At 42.1% G+C, this 24,228-nt stretch overlaps 1 protein-coding gene across 1 annotated transcript; it reads right to left on the bottom strand.

Annotated features, from left to right (window-relative positions):
• Positions 1-665: 665 nt before the first annotated feature.
• Positions 666-24,228, bottom strand: LOC118360492 (serine/threonine-protein kinase H1-like). Its single transcript, XM_035739741.1, has 4 exons — positions 23,541-24,228; positions 23,189-23,288; positions 22,210-22,983; positions 666-2,269 (listed from the first exon to the last, which is right to left on the bottom strand). Exons 1-4 carry the CDS (start codon positions 23,822-23,824, stop codon positions 1,832-1,834), a joined length of 1,596 nt encoding a protein of 531 aa, XP_035595634.1. The 5' UTR covers positions 23,825-24,228; the 3' UTR covers positions 666-1,831.

Genomic DNA, 24,228 nt, shown 5'->3' with positions numbered 1-24,228 from the left:
TAATTGCGAGTCCTGCCCGCCCTGCTATACCCTCTGACCGCAGGCCCAGGCTCTATTCCAAATGGCACCCTATTCCCTATATAGTGCACTACTTTTGGCCAGGCCCCCTAGCACTATATAGAGAATAGGGTGTCATTTGGGACGTAGGCCTATTCCCACTGTCTGGCTTGCCCTGGTGTGGCTGTAGACACCATGGAAGCTACAGGTCAGACGTATCAGGGAAAGTGTTTCACCAGACTCACAAGAATATACAGTACATGAGCTGTTTTGTCTCTTCACAGTCTGTGAATGAGGATTGTGGAGGGAGAAATCCTTGGGGATCATATGCGTACCGATAGTGTTCCTCTATACCATTACAGGGTGAGAAGCCAATCTACAAGAGTGCTATCACATCTCTTGTCAATCCAAAGGAGAAATGATGGACGTGTTTAAACCAACTCACGAAGTCTACTCACTCTTAGGCCCTTGAGCCTGTGATGGGAAAGATAATTCAACACCAAGGGACAATAGAAGAACACACATTAGTGCCTCTCATCATTTCCATTAAGGATGCATTCATTCAGCCATGCCACAGGGTGCTCAACTTGTGGACAAATAATACAGATCATTATATATCATCAAAACACGGTGATGTTCATTTGATTAAAAAAGTTTGTTACATTAACTTGTTGGAGTAATATACAGTTTATTTCACCTTACGTCAGAATGAGAAAAAGGATGCAGACACTAAGAAAACAAACATGCAGGCAGATTAGATTTCATACTTATATTTACAACCATTCACTGGGGTAAAGAGGTGGTGTAGTGAGGCCTTTCCACACAAATAGGCTATATGTTACATCTGACTCCACCATTGAACCAGCATCAGTGAGGACCCATTGTCCTCTATAAGTTATACTGTCTCTTCTCCTCTCCAAAGTGGTAACTAGCCAAGTAAGTCAGACAGCAAGTCTGAATCCCTTATGGCACCCTTATTCCCTTTATAGTGCACTGGAACCATAGGGCTCTGGTCAAAAGTAGTGCACAATATAGGGAATAGAGTGCCATTAAGCACATACCCCAAGTCATCTTCAACTGAGAACATGAATCACCAAGATTAATACAAAACACAAAAAAATCATGAATATAATTTGTGATAATGCCAGATGAAATGGAGCAATTATTCTTCCCATCCTATTTGCATTTTGATGCACTTTCAAACTTTGATTTTATTTTTGTTTTCCTCTCCGCATAGCCTTTTCCTAGAACGTTTTGGATTTGAAATAAAGTTTTCAGGTACTCAATTTAAATATTGATGATAGTTTATTACACTATTACAGAGCTGGGTGTTTCAAGAGGTAGCGTACCCCTGCCTGTCAAGCCTCATCTCGCAGAGTTTCACTCACACCTATTTACTTAACCCTTTACTTTCCTGAAAGAAAATAGGGCCTGTACTAGAGATTCACTTATACGACACCTTAAAAATGATCCGATGTTTTGCCTATTCTTTAAGGCAAAGTCTGATCATCTCTGCTGGGGTTGGAGCTGGTACTGTCTTAGGAAAAGCCTCAGTCTGTGTGGCGTGTTTGTGAGCAACCAAGTGTTGAGGTAGCCTGAGTGGGATCAGAGTGTATAGCTGAGCATGGGTCTGTAACTAAGACAGAGTGGCAGCAACAGAACAGGCTAAAGCTTTCAGCCTGATCCACAGACACCACTGGTCAAAAGTAATGCACTAAATAGGGAATAGAGTGCCATTTGGGAGACACGCCGATGTCTGCAGCAGCAAGACAGCAGACTTAGCCTGAACAGCTGTGGTGCTGCTGATGTTAGCCTGACTGTGACTGGGTTTTTGTCAGGGCGACCCTGGCTGGGTGGTGGTGGTGGAGCACGCTGGCTGAACCTGCTCAGGGGGCTTGTTGGGCTGGGAGGTGGGTCTTAGAGACTGGGTCGTAGCCTGGTTCCCTGGCTGTCGTCTCTGTTTCTGGGTGGTGGGTCTCTGGGTTTGCTTCTTCTCCAGCAGATGTGTAGATCGACTGTGGCTGGCCCCGGACCCTGTGCTGCTGGGGCGTCGGGAGGATGACGAGGAGGAGGGTACGGAGGCCCGAGATGCCCGCCGCCGGAGGTTCTGGGAGATGGAGCGATGCAGGTTGGTCATGGATGAGGAGCTTGCTGACATGGTGACCACCCAGGGGTGGTGGAGGGCCTGGATGGCGGTGAGGCGAGATGAAGGGTCCACCCCTAGGAGGCGCTCAATGAAGTCCTTAGCCAGGTTGGAAACAGAGGGCCAGGGCTATGATGGGAAGAGGAGAGGAGAGAGGTAATCATTCACACTATGTATACAGTACAGACTTAGACCTGTTATAAAGACTAGAAATGAAAGGTCAACTTTCATAATAACAGCTATCTGTCCTAGTAGGACTTACCTCAACTCATTTACTTTAGACTCCACTGCTCACATACATTGATGTAGTTCTGTCCATGAGCTGTTCATGTCTTTTACTGTTCTGTATTATGTCATGTTTTATGTTTCGTGTGGATCCCAGGAAGAGTAGCTGCTGCTTTCGCAACAGCTAATGGGGATCCTAATAAAATACTAATACCAGATGGTCTATACTGCAGATTATACTGCATTTCTAAAATAGCAGAGTCCATTCTCACTATTCCCTAGATACCCTTCAAGTGTAACAGCCCCTTGATTCGGTGAATCTAGTTTCTAAATACTTGATTGGACGACGACAGGACGTATTCAAAGTCCCGTTCAATCAAAATTGACACCAACTTCCAGGTATACATCCCAAACTGCACCTTATTCCCTTTATATTGTACTACATATGGGACCCACAGACCAAGATTTGATTAAATAGGTCTCTACGAGTGTGTTCCCTGACCTCTGCTGCCCAACAGTCAGGATGAGAACTACAAAAGCACAGCTAAATGTCACTGGGTAAATGGACCAGTATTGGCTGAATTACTTTGAAACCTGAATATGACAAAACTGGATTTAGGTCTATGTGGGAATGGGTCCTAGGATAATTATTTAATTTACACTAGCTTCACAAAACAACCCTGCTTCACACCACATCTATGGGGTCTTTCAGTTCATTGTTAATTCAAATAACAAATGATCCCCCTTTGTAATGAATAAAATGACACTCATGAGTAGACCGTCATCAACGCGCAGTGTCTTTTCAATAAAGAATATATAATTTGTTTAATAAATCAGAATCCTTTTGGCATTCTGTCATAGAGACAATGATCCTCATAATCAAGTTGTTCTTAACAGTAACCCAAATTGTGCTAAAAAAGCCTGAAGTGCACTGTGACTTAGTGACCTTTGTGTCACCTCTCCACCTTCACAGGTGCAGCTGGCAATAATGCAATTGTTTTGGTATTAGTGTAACGGCTGTTGGAAGGAGTGGAGGACCAAGGTGCAGCGTGGTCCGTGTTCATCTTTATTATTTGAAGTGAACACTGATTAACAAAAAAACAACAAAGAGCACGAAAGAAACTGTTCTGTCTGGTGCAGACACACAAAACAGAAAATAACTACCCACACCACACAGGTGGGAAAAGGTTACCTAAGTATGGTTCTCAATTAGAGACAATGATTGAGAACCACACCCGGCCAAACACACAGAACGAGAAAACATAGAACCCACAACATAGAATGCCCACCCCAACTCATGCCCTGACCAAACCAAAATAGAGACATAAAAGGATCTCTAAGGTCAGGGCGTGACAATTAGAAAGTATAGCATGCTTAGCATCGGCGTTGACAACAGTGACAGGTGAAATCAATATTAATAATACATATGGTACCAGTCAAAAGTTTGGACACACCTACTCATTCAAGGGTTCTTCTTTATTCTGACTATTTTCTACATTATAGAATAATAGCGAAGACATCAAAACAATGAAATAACACATATGGAATCATGTAGTAAGCAAAAAAGTGCTAAACAAATCAAAATATATTTTACATGTGAGATTCCTCAAAGTAGCCACCCTTTGCCTTGATGACAGCTTTGCACACTCTTGGGATTCTCTCAACCAGCTTCACGAGGTAGTCACCTGGAATGCATTTCAATTAACAGGTGTGCTTTGTTAAAAGTTAATTTGTGGAATTTCTTTCCTTAATGCGTTTGAGCCAATCAGTTGTGTTGTGACAAGGTAGGGGTGGTATACAGAAGATACCCCTATTTGGTAAAATACCAAATCCATATTATGGCAAGAACAGTTCAAATCAGCAAAGAGAAACGACATTCCATCATTACTTTAAGACATGAAGGTCATTCAATACGGAATATTTCAAGAAATTTGAGCATTTCTTTAAGTCAATTTCAAAAAACATCAATCGCAAAAGCCACAGGAAAGGAAGACCCAGAGTTACCTCTACTGCAGAGGATAAGTTCATTAGAGTTACCAGCCTCAGAAATTGCAGCACAAATAAATGTTTCACAGAGTTCAAGTAACAGACACATCTCAATATCAACTGTTCAGAGGAGACTGCGTGAAACAGTCCTTCATGGTCGAATTGCTGCAAAGGAGCCACTACTAAAAGGACACCAATAATAAGAAGAGACTTACTTGGGCCAAGAAAATGAGCAATGGACATTAGACCGGTGGAAATCTGTCCCTTGGTCTGATGAGTCCCTATTTGAGATTTTTGGTTCCAACCGTCGTGTCTTTGTGAGACGAAGAGTAGGTGAACAGATGATCTCTGCATGTGTGATTCCCACCGTGAAGCACGGAGGAGGAGCTGTGATGGTGTAGGGGTGCTTTGCTGGTGACACTGTATGTGATTATTTTAGAATTCAATGGACACTTAAACTTCTTAGGGATAGGCAACCCATCAACGGGACAGTTGTAAATCACGCAGCGCCTTGTGTCACGATCGCAGATTTTAGAGAAACAACAACTGTCCGGTACATATAAGTGTCTTATATCGGCTGAAAGCTTAAAGTTTTGTTAATATAACTGCACTGTCCAATTTAAAACACTTTTTTCACCAGGATAGGGTTGGTAAATTCACCTCTGAAGGTGAAATCTGTACTTACATTCTGAAAACTTGCTCTGATTTATCATCAAAATAGTCCCAGAGATAACATGAAGTGTAGTTTTGTTAGATAAAATCCTATATCATATCAGAAAAAAGTCCATATAGCATGCATGATCGATTTTGTATTTCCACTCGTTCAATTTGCAAAGAAAGGAATCTGTGAAAATCTAACCCTAAACGTTGTTTCAACCAGTCAAATCACGTTCGTATTTATTCCCCAGAGATCCTAGAAAGTAACCAGACTTCACTATATCATTAGGGGTGTAGTACATCCTATAGGACACCAAATTTGGTCAGAGAGCGAAACCTTCATGGCACGCCGATGACATGGGCAGTCTTCACTTGATTGACTATAACTTTGTCAAATAAGCACCAATCGGGGTCAAACAAAGCTAGCTAGATAGCCAATGAACTGGGCTTTACGGGAGTAAACCCCGTATTTGATGCAAAATGTAGCTGTGCGACTGCAAGACTTTTCCTTTTGGTCAAAAATTATTAGAATATGGAGAGTTGTGAAGTTATGAAAACTGTTTTTTTTTTTTGCAAATGTTGAACTTATAATATGGCTACTAATACTGGAAAAGCTAAATAAAAGTCCATGTATTCTGATTTGACGATATTCTTGCAGAAAAATGTAATAGGGCGGCAGGTAGTCTAGTGGTTAGAGCGTTGGACAAGTAACCGAAAGGTTGCTAGATCAAATCCCTGAGCTGACAAGGTAAAACATTTGTCGTTCTGCCCCTGAACAAGGCAGTTAACACACTGTTCCTAGGCCGTCATTGTAAATAAGAATTTGTTCTTAACTGACTTCCCTGGTTAAATAAATAAAAAATGTCTTCTTCACGATTTGCCCAAATGTACCTGGGTGACTTCACACTAAATGTCATGTAGTTTGCTCATACTTCAAGTTATCCGTTGGCACACACACGGCTGCCATCTTGTTTACACCATCAGAATTACAACCAGAGTGATGGCTAGATGTAGGACCTTTCTGTTGCATTTCAAAGATGGTGGTAAAAAAAAAATTAAATGGTTGTTTTTTTTCTTTGTATTTTCTTCTACCAGATCTATTGTGATATATTCTCCTACATTTCCACAATCTTCAAAGTGTTTCCTTTCAAATGGTACCAAGAATATGCATATACTTGCTTCAGGGCCTGAGCTACAGGCAGTTAGATTTGAGTATGTCATTTTTGGCGAAAATTGAAAAAAAGGGGGCTATCCCTAATTAACCAGCATGGCTACCATAGCATTCTGCAGCGATACGCCATCCCAATAATTTGTTTTTCAACAGGACAATAATCCGACACACCTCCAGGCTGTGTAAGAGCTATTTGACCAAGAAGGAGAGTGATGGAGTGCTGCATCAGATGACCTGGCCTCCACAATCACCCGACCTCAACTGAATTGAGATGGGATGAGTTGGACCGCAGAGTGAAGGAAAAGCAGCCAACAAGTGCTCAGCATATGTGTGAACTTCCTCAAGACTGTTGGAAAAGCATTCCAGGTGAAGTTGGTTGATATAATGTCAAGAGTGTGCAAAGATGTCATCAAGGCAAAGGGTGGCTACTTTGAAGAATCTCAAATATAAAATATATTTTGATTTGTTCAACACTTTTTTGGTTACTACATGATTCCATGTGTGTCATTTCATAGTTTTGATGTCTTCACTATTATTCTACAATGTAGAAAATAGTAAAAATAAAGAACAACCCTTGAATGAGTAGGTGTGTGGAAACATTTGACCGGTCGGTACTGTATATTGATTATAATACTTTAATACCATAATAGCTCAAGAACAAAATCTACCAAATCTGCCTGTCGCCTAAACAACCAAGACTCAAACTCATCAATGTCATTCAACAAAGAAAATAATGTCATAAACCCCAAAATAATGACTAATTTCCTTCACACTAAGCTCTCTCTATAAATACTTTTGAGGCTTTGATTATTGGTAATAGTGTAATCATTTGTTACCTCAGGCTAAGTGCCATTTACTTGTATTATTACTGTCAATGCACATTGATAAGCTTTTCTCACTTTACTGCTAAATAGAGCATGATACCTTCAATGAAAATATATCAAACATCTCACTTTAAAATGTTCTTCTGTACAATAAGGGCCACAACAACAACCCAAGGAAAACAGTGGATGAATGAATGTTTCTCTCTTATTCTTTAATTCAACCTCGCAAAAGCAGATAAACCTCGCTCTTCGGGGAAGGTCTCGCTCCTCTCTATTTTAATCCAGAAGTGCATTTCTCCTTTTGTGTCTCTCACCCAGTAATGACAATTAATCAACCATGAAATTGACAATTGCAAAACTGTTGCCAGGGAGATGAATTTAAAGAGAAGCAGGTCTCACTCATAGACACAGTGTACTACACTAGAGAGAGCGAAGAGAGATGAAGAGAAAGAGGGAGAAGTCAACTGTCTGTCTGTAACTGAGCAGAAAGTACTGCACACAAAGCACCATAAACATGCTCCTCACAGACTCCCTTCATTGTTTTATTTCACACCTGAGAGAAGCAGTTTTTGATTGAGCTCCCACACCACATGCCGGTGTTTGTCTGTCCTTCAGAATCATAATTTTCTGACTGATGATTGCTTACATTGCCTTCAGAAAGCATTCATACCCCTTAACTTATTACACATTTTGCTGTGTTACAGCCTGAATTTAAAATGGATTAAATAGATTTTTCTCTCTCACTCATCTACACACAATACCCCATAAATGACCAAATGAAAACAGGTTTTTATACATTTTTGCACATATATTGAAAATAAAACACAGAAATATCTCATTTATATAAGTATTCACACCCCCGAGTCAATACTTTGTAGAAGCACCTTTGGAAACGATAACAGCTGTGAGTGTTTCTGGTTATGTCTCTAAGAGCTTTCCACAACTGGATAGTGCAACATTTAGCCATTTATTATTTTCAAAATACTTCAAGCTCTGTCATATTGGTTGTTGATAATTGCTAGACAAGCATTTTCAGGTAGATTTAAGTCAAAACTTTAACTCGGCCACTCATTCACTGTCTTCTTGGTATGCAACTCCAGTGTAGATTTGACCTTGTGTTTTAAGTTATTGTCCTGCTGAAATGCGAAATAATCTCACAGTGTCTGGTGGAAGGCAGACTGAACCAGGTTTTTCTCTAAGATTTTGCCGGTGCTTAACTCCATTCTGTTTGTTTTTTTATACTGAAAAACTCCCCAGTCCTTAGCGACTACAAGCATACAGTGGCTTGCATAAGTATTCATCCACCTTCGCATGTTTCCTATTTTGTTGCCTTACAACCTGGAATTATTAAAATCGTTTTTTGGGGGTTTGTATCATTTTATTTACACAACATGCCTACCACTTTGAAGGTGCTAAATAATTTGTTTGTGAAACAAAAAATAAACAAGCCAAAAAAACAGAACTTGATCGTGCATAACTATTCACCCACCCAAAGTCAATACTTTGTAGAGCCACCTTTTGCAGCAATTACAGCTGTAAGTCTCTTGCATGTCTCTATAAGCTTGACACATCTAGCCCCTGGTGATGTTTGCCCATTATGCAAGGCAAAACTGCTCCAGCTCCTTCAAGTTGGATGGGTTCCGCTGCTGTACAGCAATCTTTAAGTCTGGGCTTTGACTAGCCCATTCTAAGACATTAATATGTTTCCCCTTTCCCCTTAAACCCCTCAAGTGTTGCCTAAGCAGTATGCTTAGGGTCATTGTCCTGCTGGAAGGTGAACATCCGTCCCAGTCTCAACTCTCTGGAAGACTGAAACAGGTTTCCCTGAAGAATTTCCCTGTATTTAGTGCCATCCATCATTCCTTCAATTCTGACCAGTTTCCCAGTCCCTGCCAATGGAAAACATTCCCACAGCATGATGCTGCCAACACCATGCTTCACTATGGGGATGGTGTTCTCGGGGTGATGACAGGTTTTGGACTTGTGCCAGACATAGCGTTTTCCTTGGCCAAAAAGCTCAATTTTAGTCTCATCTGACCAGATTACCTTCTTCCATATGTTTGGGGAGTCTTACACATGCCTTTCGGCGAACACCAAATGTGTTTGTTAATTTTTTTCTTTAAGCAATGGCTTTTTTCTGGCCACTCTTCCATAAAGCCCAGCTCTGTGGAGTGTACGGCTTAAAGTGGACAGATACTCCAATCTCCACTGTGGAGCTTTGCAGCACCTTCAGGGTTATCTTTGTTGCCTCTCTGATTAATGCCCTCCTTGCCTGGTCCGTGAGTTTGGTGGGCGGCCCTGTCTTGGCAGGTTTGTTCTGGTGCCATATTCTTTCCATTTTTAAATAATGGATTTAATGGTGCTCCGTGGGATGTTCAAAGTTTCGGGTATTTTTTTATAACCCAACCCTGATCTGTAATTCTCCACAACTTTATCCCTGACCTGTTTGGAGAGCTACTTGGTCTTCATTGTGCCACTTGCTTGGTGGTGTGCCTTGCTTAGTGGTGTTGCAGACTCTGGGGCCTTTCAGAAAAGGTGTATATATACTGAGATCATGTGACAGACCATGTGACACATAGACTGCAGACTTTTTAAAACAAATTATGTGACCTCTGAAGGTAATTGGTTGCACCAGATCTTATTTAGGGGGTGAATACATATGCAAGCACCACTTTGTTTTGTTTTTTGGAAACAAGTTGTTTTTTTCCATTTCATTTCACCAATTTGGACTATTTTGTGTATGTCCATTACATGAAATCCAAATAAAAATCCATTTAAATTACAGGTTGTTATGCAGCAAAATAGGAAAAACGCCAAGGGGATGAATACTTTTGCAAGGCACTGTACCCGTACCGGAGTGCCAAGTCTAGGAACAAAAGGCTCCTCAACAGCTTCTACCCCCAAGCCATAAGACTGCTGAACAATTCGCCACCGGGCAATTTACATTGACCCCCCCTCCCTTTTGTACACTGCTGCTACTCGTTCGTTTGTTACCTATATATAGTCACTTCGCCCCCACCTACATGTACAGATTACCTCAACTAGCCTGTAACCTCGTACACTGACTCGGTACCGGTGCCCCCTGTATATAGCCTCGTTATTGTTATTCTTATTGTGTTATTTTTTTTATTATTACTTTTTATCTTAGTCTACTTGGTAAATGTGTTCTTCTTCTTGAACTGCACTGTTGGTTAAGGGCTTGTAAGTAAGCATTTCACAGTAAAGTCTACACTTGTTGTATTCGGCGCATATAAATAAAGTTTGGTTTGATTTGATAACATGATGCAGCCACCATGATGCTTGAAAATATGGAGAGTGGTACTCAGTAATGTTGTAGTGTTTTTTCTCCAAACATAACACTTTGTATTCAGGACAAAGAGTTCATTTGCCTTGCCACATTTTTTGCAGTATTACCTTCGTGCCTTGTTGCAAAAAGGATGTTTTGGAATATTTTATATTCTGTACAAGCTTCCTTCTTTTCACTCTGTCAATTAGGTGAGTAATTGTGGAATAACCACAATGTTGTTGATCCATCACAGCCATTAAACTCTGTTACTGTTTTAAAGTCACCATTAGCCTCATGGTGAAATTACTGAGTGATTTCCTTCCTCTCCGGCAACTGACGCCTTTATCTTTGTAGTGACTGGGTGCATTGATACACCATCCAAAGCGTATTTAATAATTTTTCCATTATTATTCAATATCTGCTTATTTTTTTAACCATCTACCAATAGTTGACCTTCTTTGCAAGACATTGGAAAAACGTCCCTGATCTTTGTTGTTTAATGTGTGTTATAAATTCACTGCTCTACTGAGGGACCTTACAGATAATTGTGTTCTTATTTTTATTTTTTAATTCACCTTTATTTAACCAGGTAGGCCAGTTGAGAACAGGTTCTCATTTACAACTGCGACCTGGCCAAGATAAAGCAAAGCAGTGCGACAAAAACAACGACATAGAGTTACACATGGGATAAACAAACGTACAGCCAATAACACAATAGAAAAATCTGTAAACAGTGTGTGCAAATGAAGTAAGGGGGTAAGGCAATAAATAGGCAATAGTAGCGAAGTAATTACAATTGAGGAATTTACACTGGAGTGATTTGTGCAGATGAGGATGTGTATTAATACTGGTGTGCAAAAGAGCAGAAAAACAAAAACAAATATGGGGATGAGGTAGATAGTTGGTTGGATGGGCTATTTACATGGGCTGTGTACAGCTGCAGCGATCGGTAAGCTGCTCTGACAGCTGATACTTAAAGTTAGTGAGGGAGATATAAGTCTCCAGCTTCAGTGATATTTGCAATTTGTTCCAGTCATTGGCTGCAGAGAACTGAAAGGAAAGGCGGCCAAAGTAGGCGTTGGCTTTGGGGATGACCAGTGAAATATACCTGCTGGAGCGCGTGCTATGGGTGGGTATTGCTATGGTGACCAGCGAGCTGTGATAAGGCGGAGCTATACCTAGCAAAGACTTATAGATGACCTGGAGCCAGTTGGTTTGGCAATGAATACGTAGCGAGGACCAGCCAACGAGAGCATACAGGTCGCTGTGGTGGGTAGTATATGGGGCTTTGGTGACAAAACGGGTGGCACTGTGATAGATTGCATCCAATTTGCTGAGTAGAGTGTTGAAGGAAAATGTGTAAATGACATCGCCGAAGTCAAGGATCGGTAGGTTTGTCAGTTTTACAAGGGTAGGTTTGGCGGCATGAGTAAAGGAGGCTTTGTTGCAAAATAGGAAGCCGATTCTAGATTTAACTTTGGATTGGTGATGCAGCAATCGGTTGAAGAGCATGAATTTCGTTTTATTAGCATTTAAGAGCAGTTGGAGGACACGAAAGGAGTGTTGTATGGTATTGAAGCTTGTTTGGAGGTTTGTTAACACAGTGTCCAAGGAAGGGCCAGAAGTATACAGAATGGTGTCATCGGCGTAGAGGTGGATCAAATAATCACCCGCAGCAAGAGTGACATCATTGATATATACAGAGAAAATAGTCTGCCCGAGAATTTAACCCTGTGCCACCCTCATAGAGACTTCCAGAGGTCTAGACAACAGGCCCTCTGATTTGACACACTGAACTCTATCTGCGAAGTAGTTAGTGAACCAGGCGATGCAGTCATTAGAGAAACCAAGGCTGTTGAGTCTGTCGATAATAATGTGATGATTGACAGAGTCAAAAGCCTTGGCCAGGTCGATGAAGACGGCTGCACAGTACTGTCTTTTATCAATGGCGGTTATGATATCGTTTAGGACCTTGAGTGTGGCTGAGGTGCACCCGTGACCAGCTCGGAAACCAAATTGCATAGCAGAGAAGGTACGGTGGGATTCTAAATGGTTGGTGATCTGTTTGTTCACTTGGCATTCAAAGACTTTAGAAAGGCAGGGCAGGATGGATATAGGTCTGTAACAGTTTGGGTCTAGAGTGTCTCCCCCTTTGAAGAGGGGGATGACCGCGACTGCTTTCCAATCTTTAGGAATCTCAGACGATACGAAAGAGGTTGAACAGACTAGTAATAGGGGTTGCAACAATGGCGGCGGGTAATAGGTAGAGAGGGTCCAGATTGTCTACCCCAGCTGATTTGTAGGGATACAGATTTTGTAGCTCTTTCAGAACATCAGCTGTCTGGATATAATGGAATGGTATCAAACACATGAAAACCAAACAAAATGTGTTTGAAACCAGTGGTGTAAAGTACTTAAGTAAAAAATACTTGAAAGTACTGCTTAAGTGGGGGGTATCTGTACTTTACTTTTTATATTTTTGACAACTTTTACTTTTACTTCACTACATTCCTAAAGAATATTATGTACTTTTTCCTCCATACATTTTCCCTGACACCCAAAAGTACATTTTGAATGCTTAGCAGGACAGGAAAATGTTCTAATTCACACACTTATCAAGAGAACATCCCTGGTCATCCCTACTGCCTCTAATCTGGTGAACTCACTAAACACATGCATAGTTTGTCAATGATGTCTGAGTGTTGTTTGCTTAATATAAGGAATTTGAAATTATTTATAGTTTTAAGTATATTTTAGCAATAACATTTACTTGTGATACTTAAGCATAAAAAACAAATACTTTTAGACTTTTACTAAGAGTAGGATTTTCCTGGGCGACTTTCACTTTTGAGTCATTTTCTATTAAGATATCTTTACTTTTACTCAAGTACGACAGTTTTTCCACAACTGTTTGATACCAATCCATTTTTTATTGAACCTTTATTTAACTAGGCAAGTCAGTTAAGAACAAATTGTTATTTACAATGACGGCCTGCCCCGGCCAAACCCTAACCCGACGACGCTGGGCCAATTGTGCACCGCCCTATGGGACTCCCAATCATGGCTGTCCTTATGAACCGTCCTCTCCCCAGCAGCCTCCACTACAATAATATGAAGGATCTTCATACTTTCCCCAAGTATTCTTCTTTATCAATACAACTGAAGAAGAGGGAAGAGTTGTGGCAACTCTGTCTGTGGTGGTGCACCAACGACCTGAAATACAAGTATATTTTCTTGTTTTATTTTGTAAAATTTTCACATAAAAAAAACAGTGGCTTTATTAGGTTTGGTGGAAAGGGACAAGAGCCTGAACCATATATCATTGCTGAGGAGAAAGTCAGATTAGGAGAGAAAGGGAAAGGTATTGGGCAGAGGAAGAAGGTGAATAACACTACGTCCCAAATGGCACCCTATTCCCTGCCTACATCGTTCACTACTAATAGGGCCGTGGTCAGAAGTAGTGCACTATGTAGGGAATAGAGTGCCATTTGGGGATGCAACCTTAGAAGAGAAAACACTACAGTGCCTGGTTTATTGAGCAACATGCCGTTAGCTGTTAGAGAGACAGAAAGATGTAAGGAGTCAGTGAGTCGCTTCGCTCCGGCTCTTTTAGCGCCAGGATCCATCCTCACCTGACAAACATATAATTACAACAAATAAAGAAAACGCTAGAGGCTAGGATTACAGCTCTAATGTGATTGTGTGGATAATGCACTCTGAATAATGTAAAACTGCACGCAAGCCTCTCAGACAGTCACTGCTAAAGATTTATTAGCTGCTGTTATGGGAAGTGGAACCCAAGCACAGATTTTCCATAGCAACAAAGTCAACCTTATATAACATTAGTACATACAGTATATACCACTATAATAGCACAGCTAGTAAGGCCAATGGAAGAATGTAGCCAGGTGTTTTAAATCAAACAAATAACTGGCCTGCATGTATATTGTAATACCAAACATAAATGACCATTCAAAGTCTAAATATCAAATGCAGGTGGTAAACAATTTAAATGTCATGACTCAAGTGGAATATAAAGAGGAGATTGTTTTTCTATATGGACTGCTGAGTTCATTCACAGTCCCCTCACTAGGTGGCAGACTGGGCTAACTATTAGAATCACGCATAGTTCTTGCTGCTAAATCTACCATGCAGATGCTTAGGTCAATATTGTGTAGCTGTTGTAATTTGTTGTTCAAATGCAGAAAAATCACCATGCTAAGTAAGGCAAGTTCACAATGAACTCATGCTTGCAGTGAACAGGTTGAGTGATAAGGCTCAAATAGCCCAGAGGCAACTTCCTCCCCACCACCTATCCCCCATCCCCCATCCCTCCTCCTTCACCTCTACAGTTCAGAGTTTCTACCACACAGCCCGAGGCCAGGGTTGTGACACCTGTGATGCTGTACTGCAGTGAGGGAAGGAGAAGTGGTGTGTGTGTGTGTGTATGTGTGTGTGTGTGTGCATGCGGGGCGTCATGCCCATAGGGGGCATGTGCCCCTCAGATTTGTCCCGTTAAAACATTTTTGTTGTTGTTTCTCTGTAATACTACTAGCCACCTAGCACTTTTATAAAGTTGTCTTCAGCCCAGATAGGTTCCCAATCTCCTAACCTCATAACTAGGTTCCCAATCTCCTAACCTCATAACTAGCCACCAAGAAGCCATTTTAGGCTATCAATCAAGCTAGAGTAGCTAGCTTGTCTAACTATGTTAGCTGGCATGCCTGCTGGCAAGGTTGGTAGACTTTAGAAAAGCAAGCAATTACTAAATGTACTGAACAACACTCACATTCCTTTCAATCCTTTACCCAGATTTAGCAGAGATGCAGAGAAGCATATTTAGTTTGGTAAAAAAAAACACCAGTCAAAAGGATAAAGACAGCTCCTATAGAATATTAGCTCAAAAGTATTCACGAGTCACTGCAACTAAATATAAAAAGGTACCGGCACCCAAAATGAGTACCGGCACATACAGTTCATTCAGAAATTATTCAGACCCCTTGACTTTTTCCACATTTTGTTACGTTACAGCCTTATTCTAAAACGGATTAAATAAAAATAATGTCTCATCAGTCTACACACAATACCCCATAATGACAAAGCGAAAACAGGTTTCTAGAATTTTTAGCAAATGCATAAAAAAACATTTAAAAACACCTTATTTACATAAGTATTCAGACCCTTTGCTATGAGACTCAAAATGTAGCTCAGGTGCATCCGGTTGCCATTGGTCATCCTTGAGATGTTTCTTAAACTTTATTGAAGTCCACCTGTGGTAAATTCAATTGATTGGACATGATTTGGAAAGGCACACACCTGTCTATATAAGGTCCCACAGTTGACAGAGCATGTCAGAGCAAAAACCAAGCCATGAGGTCAAAGGAATTGTCCGTAGAGCTCCGAGACAGGATTGTGTCAAGGCACATATCTGGGGAAGGGTACCAAAACTATTCTGCAGCATTGAAGGTCCCCAAGAACACAGTGGCCTCCATCATTCTTAAAAGGAAGAAGTTTGGATGACACCTGGGCTATCATTCCTCTTCCATTTCCTCCCCCACTCTTTCGCTCTCCTCTCCGTCGCTCTCCTTCTCTCTGTCCGTCTTTCTCTCGCTCTGTCTCCATTTCTCTCTTCTTCACTGTCTCCCTCTCTATCTTCCTATCTCTCTCCATCTCTGGCTGGCTCCTCACAATTTACTGTACTATAGGGCTCCTTTAACGCTTTGAGTGGAGTATGTAAGCCAAAGCTTTATGGCCTAACTGTATGCGCGAAATATTTGCCAATGGCCAAATGCTTTTTGGGAACTTGGCCAGAAAAAGTTAATGGCGATCCACTGTGGCAAAAAGGACAATGTCGAAGTTGAATTCAATGAGAGAAAAGGAGAGTTTAAAATAAAGAGAAAGGAGGGCCATAAAAGTAATGTTTGGGTGTGATTTTGTGAAGTGGTAAAAGTGTGCAGTGTGATTATTGTGAGGCGCTACACACGTTCGAGAGTTACAAGACGGGGGACTTCAAATATGGCAAGTCAAGGGAACTATAGCCTACTGTTTAGATGGGTTACATTTACATTTACATTTAAGTCATTTAGCAGACGCTCTTATCCAGAGGGTTAAATTGATAAAAGCCTAACTGAAATCTGGACACTGCGTGTAGGTCTATAACCTCTCACATAACCAATATAATACAAACTCCTGCAGAATTAAGCATATCTTGCAGTAAAATGATACACCAAATGTACATTTTGACTCGGGAACAGGAGTGGAGAAATAAGATTTTTTTTCTTTCAGCATCTTGAGAGAATGAATGCGTATTTAGGGACTGTCTGTAAAGGCGCTATCTCTATCAGATTCATAAAAGCTGATAGTATTTCAACCATATAAAATATTTGTATTTATTTTTTATTTAACCTTTATTTAACTAGGCAAGTTAGTTAAGAACACATTCTTATTTACAATGATGGCCTTCCCAGGGCAAACCCTCCCCTAACCCGGACGATGCTGGGCCAATTGTGCACCGCCCTATGGGACTCACGGCCAGTTGTGATAGAGCCCTTGATCGAACCCGGGTCTGTAGTGACGACTTAGCTGACCGTGCCACTCAGGATCCCATAATATGCATCCAAGCAGTACTGAAATCTTATCAGAAACATGTTGGGTATTTTCCACTGCTTTTAATTTCCTTAAAACTGGCCAAAGTGATGTCATTTGAAAATTCCACGGTCCCTAAATGTCTGTTGAGCGAGAGAAGCAGAGATGAAAGACAACTTTACTGATGTCAACTATATTGAACAAAAATATAAATGCAATATGCAACAATTTCAAAGATTCTACTTAGTTACAGTTCATATAAGGAAATCAGTCAATTGAAATAAATTCATTAGGCCCATTCATCTATGGATTTCACATGACTGGGAATACAGATATGCATCTGTTGGTCACAGATACCTTAAAAAAAGTAGGGGCGTGGATCAGAAAACCAGTGAGTCACTGGGGTGACCACCATTTGCTTCATGCAGCGCGACACATCTCTTTTGCATAGAGTTGATCAGGCTGTTGATTGTGGCCTGTAGAATATTGTCCCACTTCTCTTCAAAGGCTGTACGAAGTTGCTGGATATTGGCGGGAACTGGTAAACACTGTCGTACATGTCGATATAGAGCACACCAAACATGCTCAATTGGTGACATGTCTGGTAAGTATGCAAGCCTTTCAGGAATTGTTTACAGATCCTTGCGACATGGGGTCATTATCATGCTGAAACATGAGGTGATGGCGGCGGATGAATGGCATGACAGTGGTCCTCAAGATTTAATCACGGGTATCTCTGTGCATCCAAATTGCCATAGATAAAATAAAATTGTGTTTGTTGTCCGTAGCTTATGCCTGCCCATACCATAACCCCACCACCAGGGGGCACTCTGTTCACAATGTTGACATCAGCAAACAGCTCGCCCAAACGAGCCCATACACATGACATGGTCTGCGGTTGTAAGGCCGGTTGGATGTACTGCCAATTCTCTAAAACGACGTTGGAGGTGACTTATGGTAGAGAAATTAACACAAAATTATCTGGAAACAACTCTGGCGGACATTCCTGAAGTCCACATGCCAATTTCAAGCTCCTGTAAAAGTGAAACATCTGTGGCATTGTGTTTTGTGACAAAACTGCACATTTTGGAGTGGCCTTTTATTGTGCCCAACACAAGGTGCACCTGTGTAACAGCACATGTTCTATCGGCCTATTTGCGAGTTACGGTCAGGTGGGGGCCTCAAATTTTCACACTATCACAGATGGGTTATTAGCTATTGCAGGCGTGTGGTTGAACAAACTGCTGACCTGCGCGTCACTAGTATGCACGTCTGTTTGTGTGTGTGTGTGTGTGTGTGTGTGTTCATGGATGTACAGTGGCTTGCGAAAGTATTCACCCCCGTGGCATTTTTCCTGTTTTGTTGCCTTACAACCTAGAATTAAAATGGATTTTTGGGGGTTTGTATCATTTGATTTACACAACATGCCTACCACTTTGAATATGTTAAATATTTTTGTTGGTGAAATAAGCAAGAAATAAGACAAAAAAACAGAAAACTTGAGCGTGCATAACTATTCCCCCACCCCAAAGTCAATACTTTGTAGAACCACCTTTAGCAGCAATTACAGCTGCAAGTCTCTGGGTCATGTCTCTATAAGCATGGCACATCTTGCCACTGGGATTTTTGCCCATTCTTCAAGGCAAAACTGCTCCACCTCCTTCAAGTTGGATGGGTTCCGCTGGTGTAGAGCAATCTTTAAGTCATACCACAGAATCTCAATTGGACTGAGGTCTGGGCATTGGCTAGGCCATTCCAAGACATGTACATGTTTCCCCTTAAACCACTCAAGTGTTGCTTTAGCAGTATGCTTAGGGTCATTGTCCTGCTGGAAGGTGAACATCCGTCCGAGTCTCAAATCTCTGGAAGACTGAAATAGGTTTCCCTCAAGATTTTCCCTGTATTTAGCTCATCCATCATTCCTTAAATTCTGACCAGTTTTCCAGTCCCTGCCGATGAAAAACATCTCCACAGCATGACGCTGCCACCGCCATGCTTCACTGTGGGGATGGTGTTCTCGGGGTGATGAAAGGTGTTGGGTTTGTGCCAGACATAGTATTTTTCTTGATGGCCAGAAAACTACATTTTCGTCTCATCTGACCAGAGTACCTTCTTCCATATGTTTGGGGAGTCTCCCACATGCTTTTTGGCGAACACCAAACAGGTTTGCTTATTTTTTTCTTTAAACAATGGCTTTTTCTGGCCACTCTTCCGTAAAGCCCAGCTCTGTGGAGTGTACGGCTTAAAGTGGTCCTATGGACAGATACTCCAATCTCCACTGTGGAGCTTTGCAGCTCCTTCAGGGTTATCCTTGGTCTCTTTGCCCTCCTTGCCTGGTCCATGAGTTTGTGGGCAGCCCTCTCTTGGCAGGTTTGTTGTGGTGCCATATTCTTTCCATTTTTTAATAATGGATTTAATGGTGCTCCGTGGGATGTTCAAAGTTTCTGATATTTTTTTATAACCCAACCCTGATCTGTACTTCTCCACAACCTTGTCCCTGACCTGTTTGGAGAGCTCCTTGGTCTTCATGGTGCCGCTCGCTTGGTGGTGCCCCTTGCTTAGTGGCGTTGCAGATTCTGGGGCCTTTCAGAACAGGTGTATATATACTGAGATCAGATCATGTGACAGATCATGTGACACTTAAATAAAGTCCACCTGTGTGCAATCTAACTAATTATGTGACTTCTGAAGGTAATTGGTTGCACCAGATCTTATTTAGGGGCTTCATAGCAAAGGGGGTGGATACAAATGCACGCACCCCTTTTCCATTTAAAATGTTGTATTTTTTTTTTAAACAAGTCTTTTTTTTCCTTTCATTTCACCAATTTGGACTATTTTGTGTGTGTTCACATTACATGAAATTCAAATACAAATCTATTTAAATTGCAGGTTGTAATGCAACAAAATAGGACAAACGCCAAGGGGGATGAATACTTTTGCAAGGCACTGTAAGTATGTGTGGGTGGTATGAGAGACAGACAGTCTGGTTGCACACACCTGTGAACATGTGATGTATAAGGATGGGCTTCTGTACCTCTAATTTGGTGTTTTATTAGAAAGTGGTGGAAAACTCTGTCAGGCCCCGCTCTAGAATCTCCCATAATTGTTCAATTGGGTTGTGATCTGGTGACTGAGTCAGCTATGGCATATGGCACCATCGCATGAGCCTGAAGCCACAGACTCTGGCCAAACTCATGTTTCTAAAAATGAATTCAAAGGCACTGTAGATGTAGCTTAATAAGGCATTTTTTCGTTTCATTTGTATTTCATTCTAATTAAGTCACAGCCCAAATGTGCAATTCATAGACTATAATGATTTAGTAAAACGAAATGTTGTTTAAATGCTGAGTGGTTAATGTCCCTGCCAGCCTTGACATAATTTCAATAATATAGCCTAAATAATTCATTTTCATCCTTCTTAGGCTACCTGTCTGACTCCTGACCTATTGAGAGTGTTTATATCTTGTTTAATACAACACATAGCCTATTTAAAATGATGAGCGCTTCTTAAAGTTTCCTGTTGTTTATTAAAATACTTTTTATTCAAATCATATGGTTTGGTTTCGATGCTTCATATCCAAATGGTAGGTCCAGGTAGTCACAAAAATCAGTGGCTGTTGGATAAATTGTGATTTTAATGAACGGAGTGAATTTGGAGAGGCAGGTATTTTTTATTTTTTGAGCAAGGAGCGTTTTTTTTAGCGGAACGGTTGGAAAGGACGTGGAGCGCGGGAGCAGTGCGCAAGCACCACTCCATGAGAGATGAGCGGCATTTCCGACAGCTCAACTCCGCTCACATACTCCGTGCCCTGTGGATGGGGGCACTGTCATCCTATGGGGGCATAGCCATGGGAGCCAAAATAACGGCCAAAATAACCGCCTGCCCAGCATTGTTATACATGACCCTAAGCAGGATGGGATGTTAATTGCTTAATTAACTCAGGAACCACACTTCTGTGGAAGCACCTGCTTTCAAAATACTTTCTTTCCCTCATTTAATCAAGTGTTTCTTTTACTTTGGCAGTTACGTGTACATTCAACACCTAGTCGCACACGCTTACTTCTTACATTTATGCACACATCAAATCAGGTTACAGACCACGTAGCTAGGCCTAAGACCCCTAGACATAAATAGTGCAGCAAAATCAGTAGACTAGTTATTCATTTCGGAACCGTTGCAGACAAGGTTATTATACAGCCGAAACACAAATATATTTTCTCAGTTTTACATAAGAAATATTTCTAGAAAGCCATAAATATGTGAAATATGTTTTTTTTTGTAAATCCCACCCAGGGTTTCAGCCATATCCATTATTCCTTTGGTGGTCTGTCTGGTCAGTGTAGCCGCAGTAAACATTGGAATAATAGAGCAGACTGAAATGTCAAGCCGCTGCATACAACAGAATGGGGCCATGCTTTAAAGCCCACTGAATAATCCCAGGCTGGGGTGTAATCAGCGTGAAAGAACGGACCCAAACCTCCCCACAAACACACCACCACAGAGACTGAGCTTGTGTGTGTGTGTGTGTGTGTGTGTGTGTGTGTGTGTGTGTGTGTGTGTGTGTGTGTGTGTGTGTGTGTGTGTGTGTGTGGGTGTGTGTGAGAGAGAGAGAGAGAGAGCGCTCTAACAAAAGTGTTAAAATATCCAGTTCAGTTACAGCACGGAGCAGAAAGGAGCAGAGAGGACATGAACGACAAGGCCCTATTTACCCTCTAAGCGTTTTCAAAGAGCTAAATCAAACATATGTGTCCATTCAAGTGTGTTACCATGCTGATCTGCTGAAGGAGATCAATGGAGAAGAACTTCACATGATGGTTCTGAGATGTTCAGTGAGACATTCAGTTCAGTGATTCAGACTATTAGAAATGATCTGGTGAAATAATGATGAGGATATGATGTGTGTAACTGTATGGTTATGTTTCCGTGTTGAGATAAATTGTGTGAGAGCGTGTGACTGTGTGTGTGCGTGTGTCTTCTGCATGAGTGAAAGACCGTGTTTGAAAGTGTGTGATGCGTGGCAGGCAGTGGATGTAGAAGGACTTCACTCAGATCATTGTCCCGCTGTGCACGATGGGACTACATAGCCAAACCAGCAAAAAGACAGACGGACCATTCAAAGTTGAAAGAAAAAAAACATTTAAAGAAGGAAATCTAGGATTTGGATCTCACGGATGGTCAGTCCTTGCACCGATAACTCTATGAATTGAGAGTGGTTACATTGCTCCAGCCCCATCCCTCTGCTGTTTACAAGAAAGCAGTGGGGTGACAGCTTTGTTGTTGTTTGAATCCCAAATTGCCCCTTTAAGAAACGCATGATGGAACGCAACAACTCACCTCTCCGTGGAAGCTGTACCTTCCCCTGAGGATGGCTCTGTAGAGTCTGGGCCGGCTGTCGTCCTCGAAGGGCATGGAGCCACTGAGTAGGATGTAGGCTATGACCCCTAGGGCCCACATGTCCACCTGGCAGGAGTAGGGCAACCTCAAGACCACCTCTGGGGCCATGTACTCTGGTGTCCCACAAGTGGTCGTCATGGACCAGTCTCTTCTACCGCCACCTCCTCCATCCCCTCTTCCATCTCTTCCACTTCCTTTTCCATCCCTTCTATCACAGCTTTCCTTACCATCCCTATTTGCTACCTTACCACCTGGAACTCCACCCAGACTTGCACCCCTTCCACTGCCTCTTCCAACTCCACTATCTCCACTTCCACTGCCCACACCATCCCCACCTCCATCCTTACCCCCTCCAGGGTCCCTGTTCCCAAAGCTGGCCAGTCCAAAGTCAGTCACCAGCAGGCGTGAGTCGGCTCCAGGGTGGTAGTACAACAGATTCTCAGGTTTCAGGTCCCTGTGTGTGATGCCCAGAGAATGAAGATACCCCACCCCGGCTAAAGTCATCTGCAGGGCTCTGGTGGCATCACGCTCGGTGAAGTGGCCCTTAGCGATGACACGGTCGAACAGCTCCCCGCCTGTGGCCAGTTCCAGAACCATGTAGACCCTCTGGGGCGACTGGAACACCTCCACCAGCTGTACCACATTGAGGTGGCTGACCCTGCGTAGCACCCCCAGCTCCGAGTCACACACCTCTCGCCCTTCCCTGGCCTCCACCTGCAACAGGTGTTGAATTTCATTTTAGAAAACGACACACAATCCTGAATAGTTTGACAACTGATATTACTGCCCTTTTAATTTGTTGGTGTAATTGCCCTTACTAATGTTGCACACCTCCTTCTCCTTCTGTTTCTCCCCTCATGAACATTCGCTGTCCCCCTACCTCTTCCCTAGGTCTACTGGAAGAAATAAGTTTACAGACCTCTATCATCTTGATGGCGAAGGGTTGGCGGGTGGCTCTGTGTTCGACGCGTACTACCCGGCTGAAGCTCCCCCTACCGATCAGGGCCTTGATATCATACCTGGACAGAGAGGACAGGAGGGAGAAGAGAAAAGGGCGAGTGGGAAGTAGAATAGTGTTCTGTTCTACTGTATTCAACTCTAGTGAGGTGAGGTCTTCTATGGGAGATAAATATGAAATATCATAGAATATGGAGTCATCATCATCATCAACAACATTAGCAAATTAATTAGTCTAAGTACCTACAATGAATCGGCACTGATTTATATTGCTACTACTGATCTTCAAACGTTAACGATTTTTAGACAGTTACCTTGCTGTGACTCTGGGGTCAAACTTCGCCTTGTACTTGGCCACTTTTTTGTGCCTCTGCCCATCCGGGCCCGTCGGCAGTAGAACGCGTGACGGCGCCTGTGTACCCGTAACTCCACTGCTCTGAACAACACTCCAAACGTTTTTCTGCGTCCCTTTACACTTCTGTAGCTCATCGTCTAACTCTTTTCTTTTGTGACTGTAGCCCACTACCGACTTCACGAAGCTCACGTAACCGTTTTTAACCGAGCTTTCTGGCAGCACCTTGGTGCTTCCGCAGCCCATTACTAAAGCGCAACTAACGAAGGCATGAAGAGAAAAGGGACAGTTGCTGCTTGCGTAATTGCGTGCGCTAAGAAAAACGTACACAATCTTAACAGACTCGATCAGCAGCAACGCCAACTTGCACCTATACTACAATACACATACACGGCTAAATTGGTGAAGAGACGTCTGGAGGAGTGAGTAAGCAGGTGCAGGCAACGCTTAGAATGTGTGAATGAATGGATTCACTGAAAAGGATTTTCTCGACATTCTGTCACGCAGGTGCATAAGGTGCGGATGCTCTTCCACATCAGTCAGTTGCCAAAGATAACACGTCAGTATGAGTTGTTTTGAAGCTTTTGACATTCTTTCACTGTGCTCGTTAAAGTATAATCATCTCCGAACTGGGCTATCCTCTAGAACTA

This window comes from Oncorhynchus keta, chromosome 28, assembly GCF_023373465.1.
Source record: "Oncorhynchus keta strain PuntledgeMale-10-30-2019 chromosome 28, Oket_V2, whole genome shotgun sequence".
Lineage (NCBI taxonomy): Eukaryota > Metazoa > Chordata > Actinopteri > Salmoniformes > Salmonidae > Oncorhynchus > Oncorhynchus keta.
Note: the sequence above shows the minus strand (reverse complement) of the source record. Positions and strands in the feature narration are given on the sequence as shown.

Excerpts from the sequence above, each read along its gene's own strand:
- LOC118360492 (XM_035739741.1), bottom strand. The coding sequence starts at position 23,824 with ATGGGCTGCGGAAGCACCAAGGTGCTGCCAGAAAGCTCGGTTAAAAAC. Across the intron at positions 23,289-23,540 it reads GACCCCAGAGTCACAGCAAG|GTATGATATCAAGGCCCTGA; the intron begins GTAACTGTCTAA and ends CTCTCTGTCCAG. Across the intron at positions 22,984-23,188 it reads TCGCCATCAAGATGATAGAG|GTGGAGGCCAGGGAAGGGCG; the intron begins GTCTGTAAACTT and ends CACCTGTTGCAG.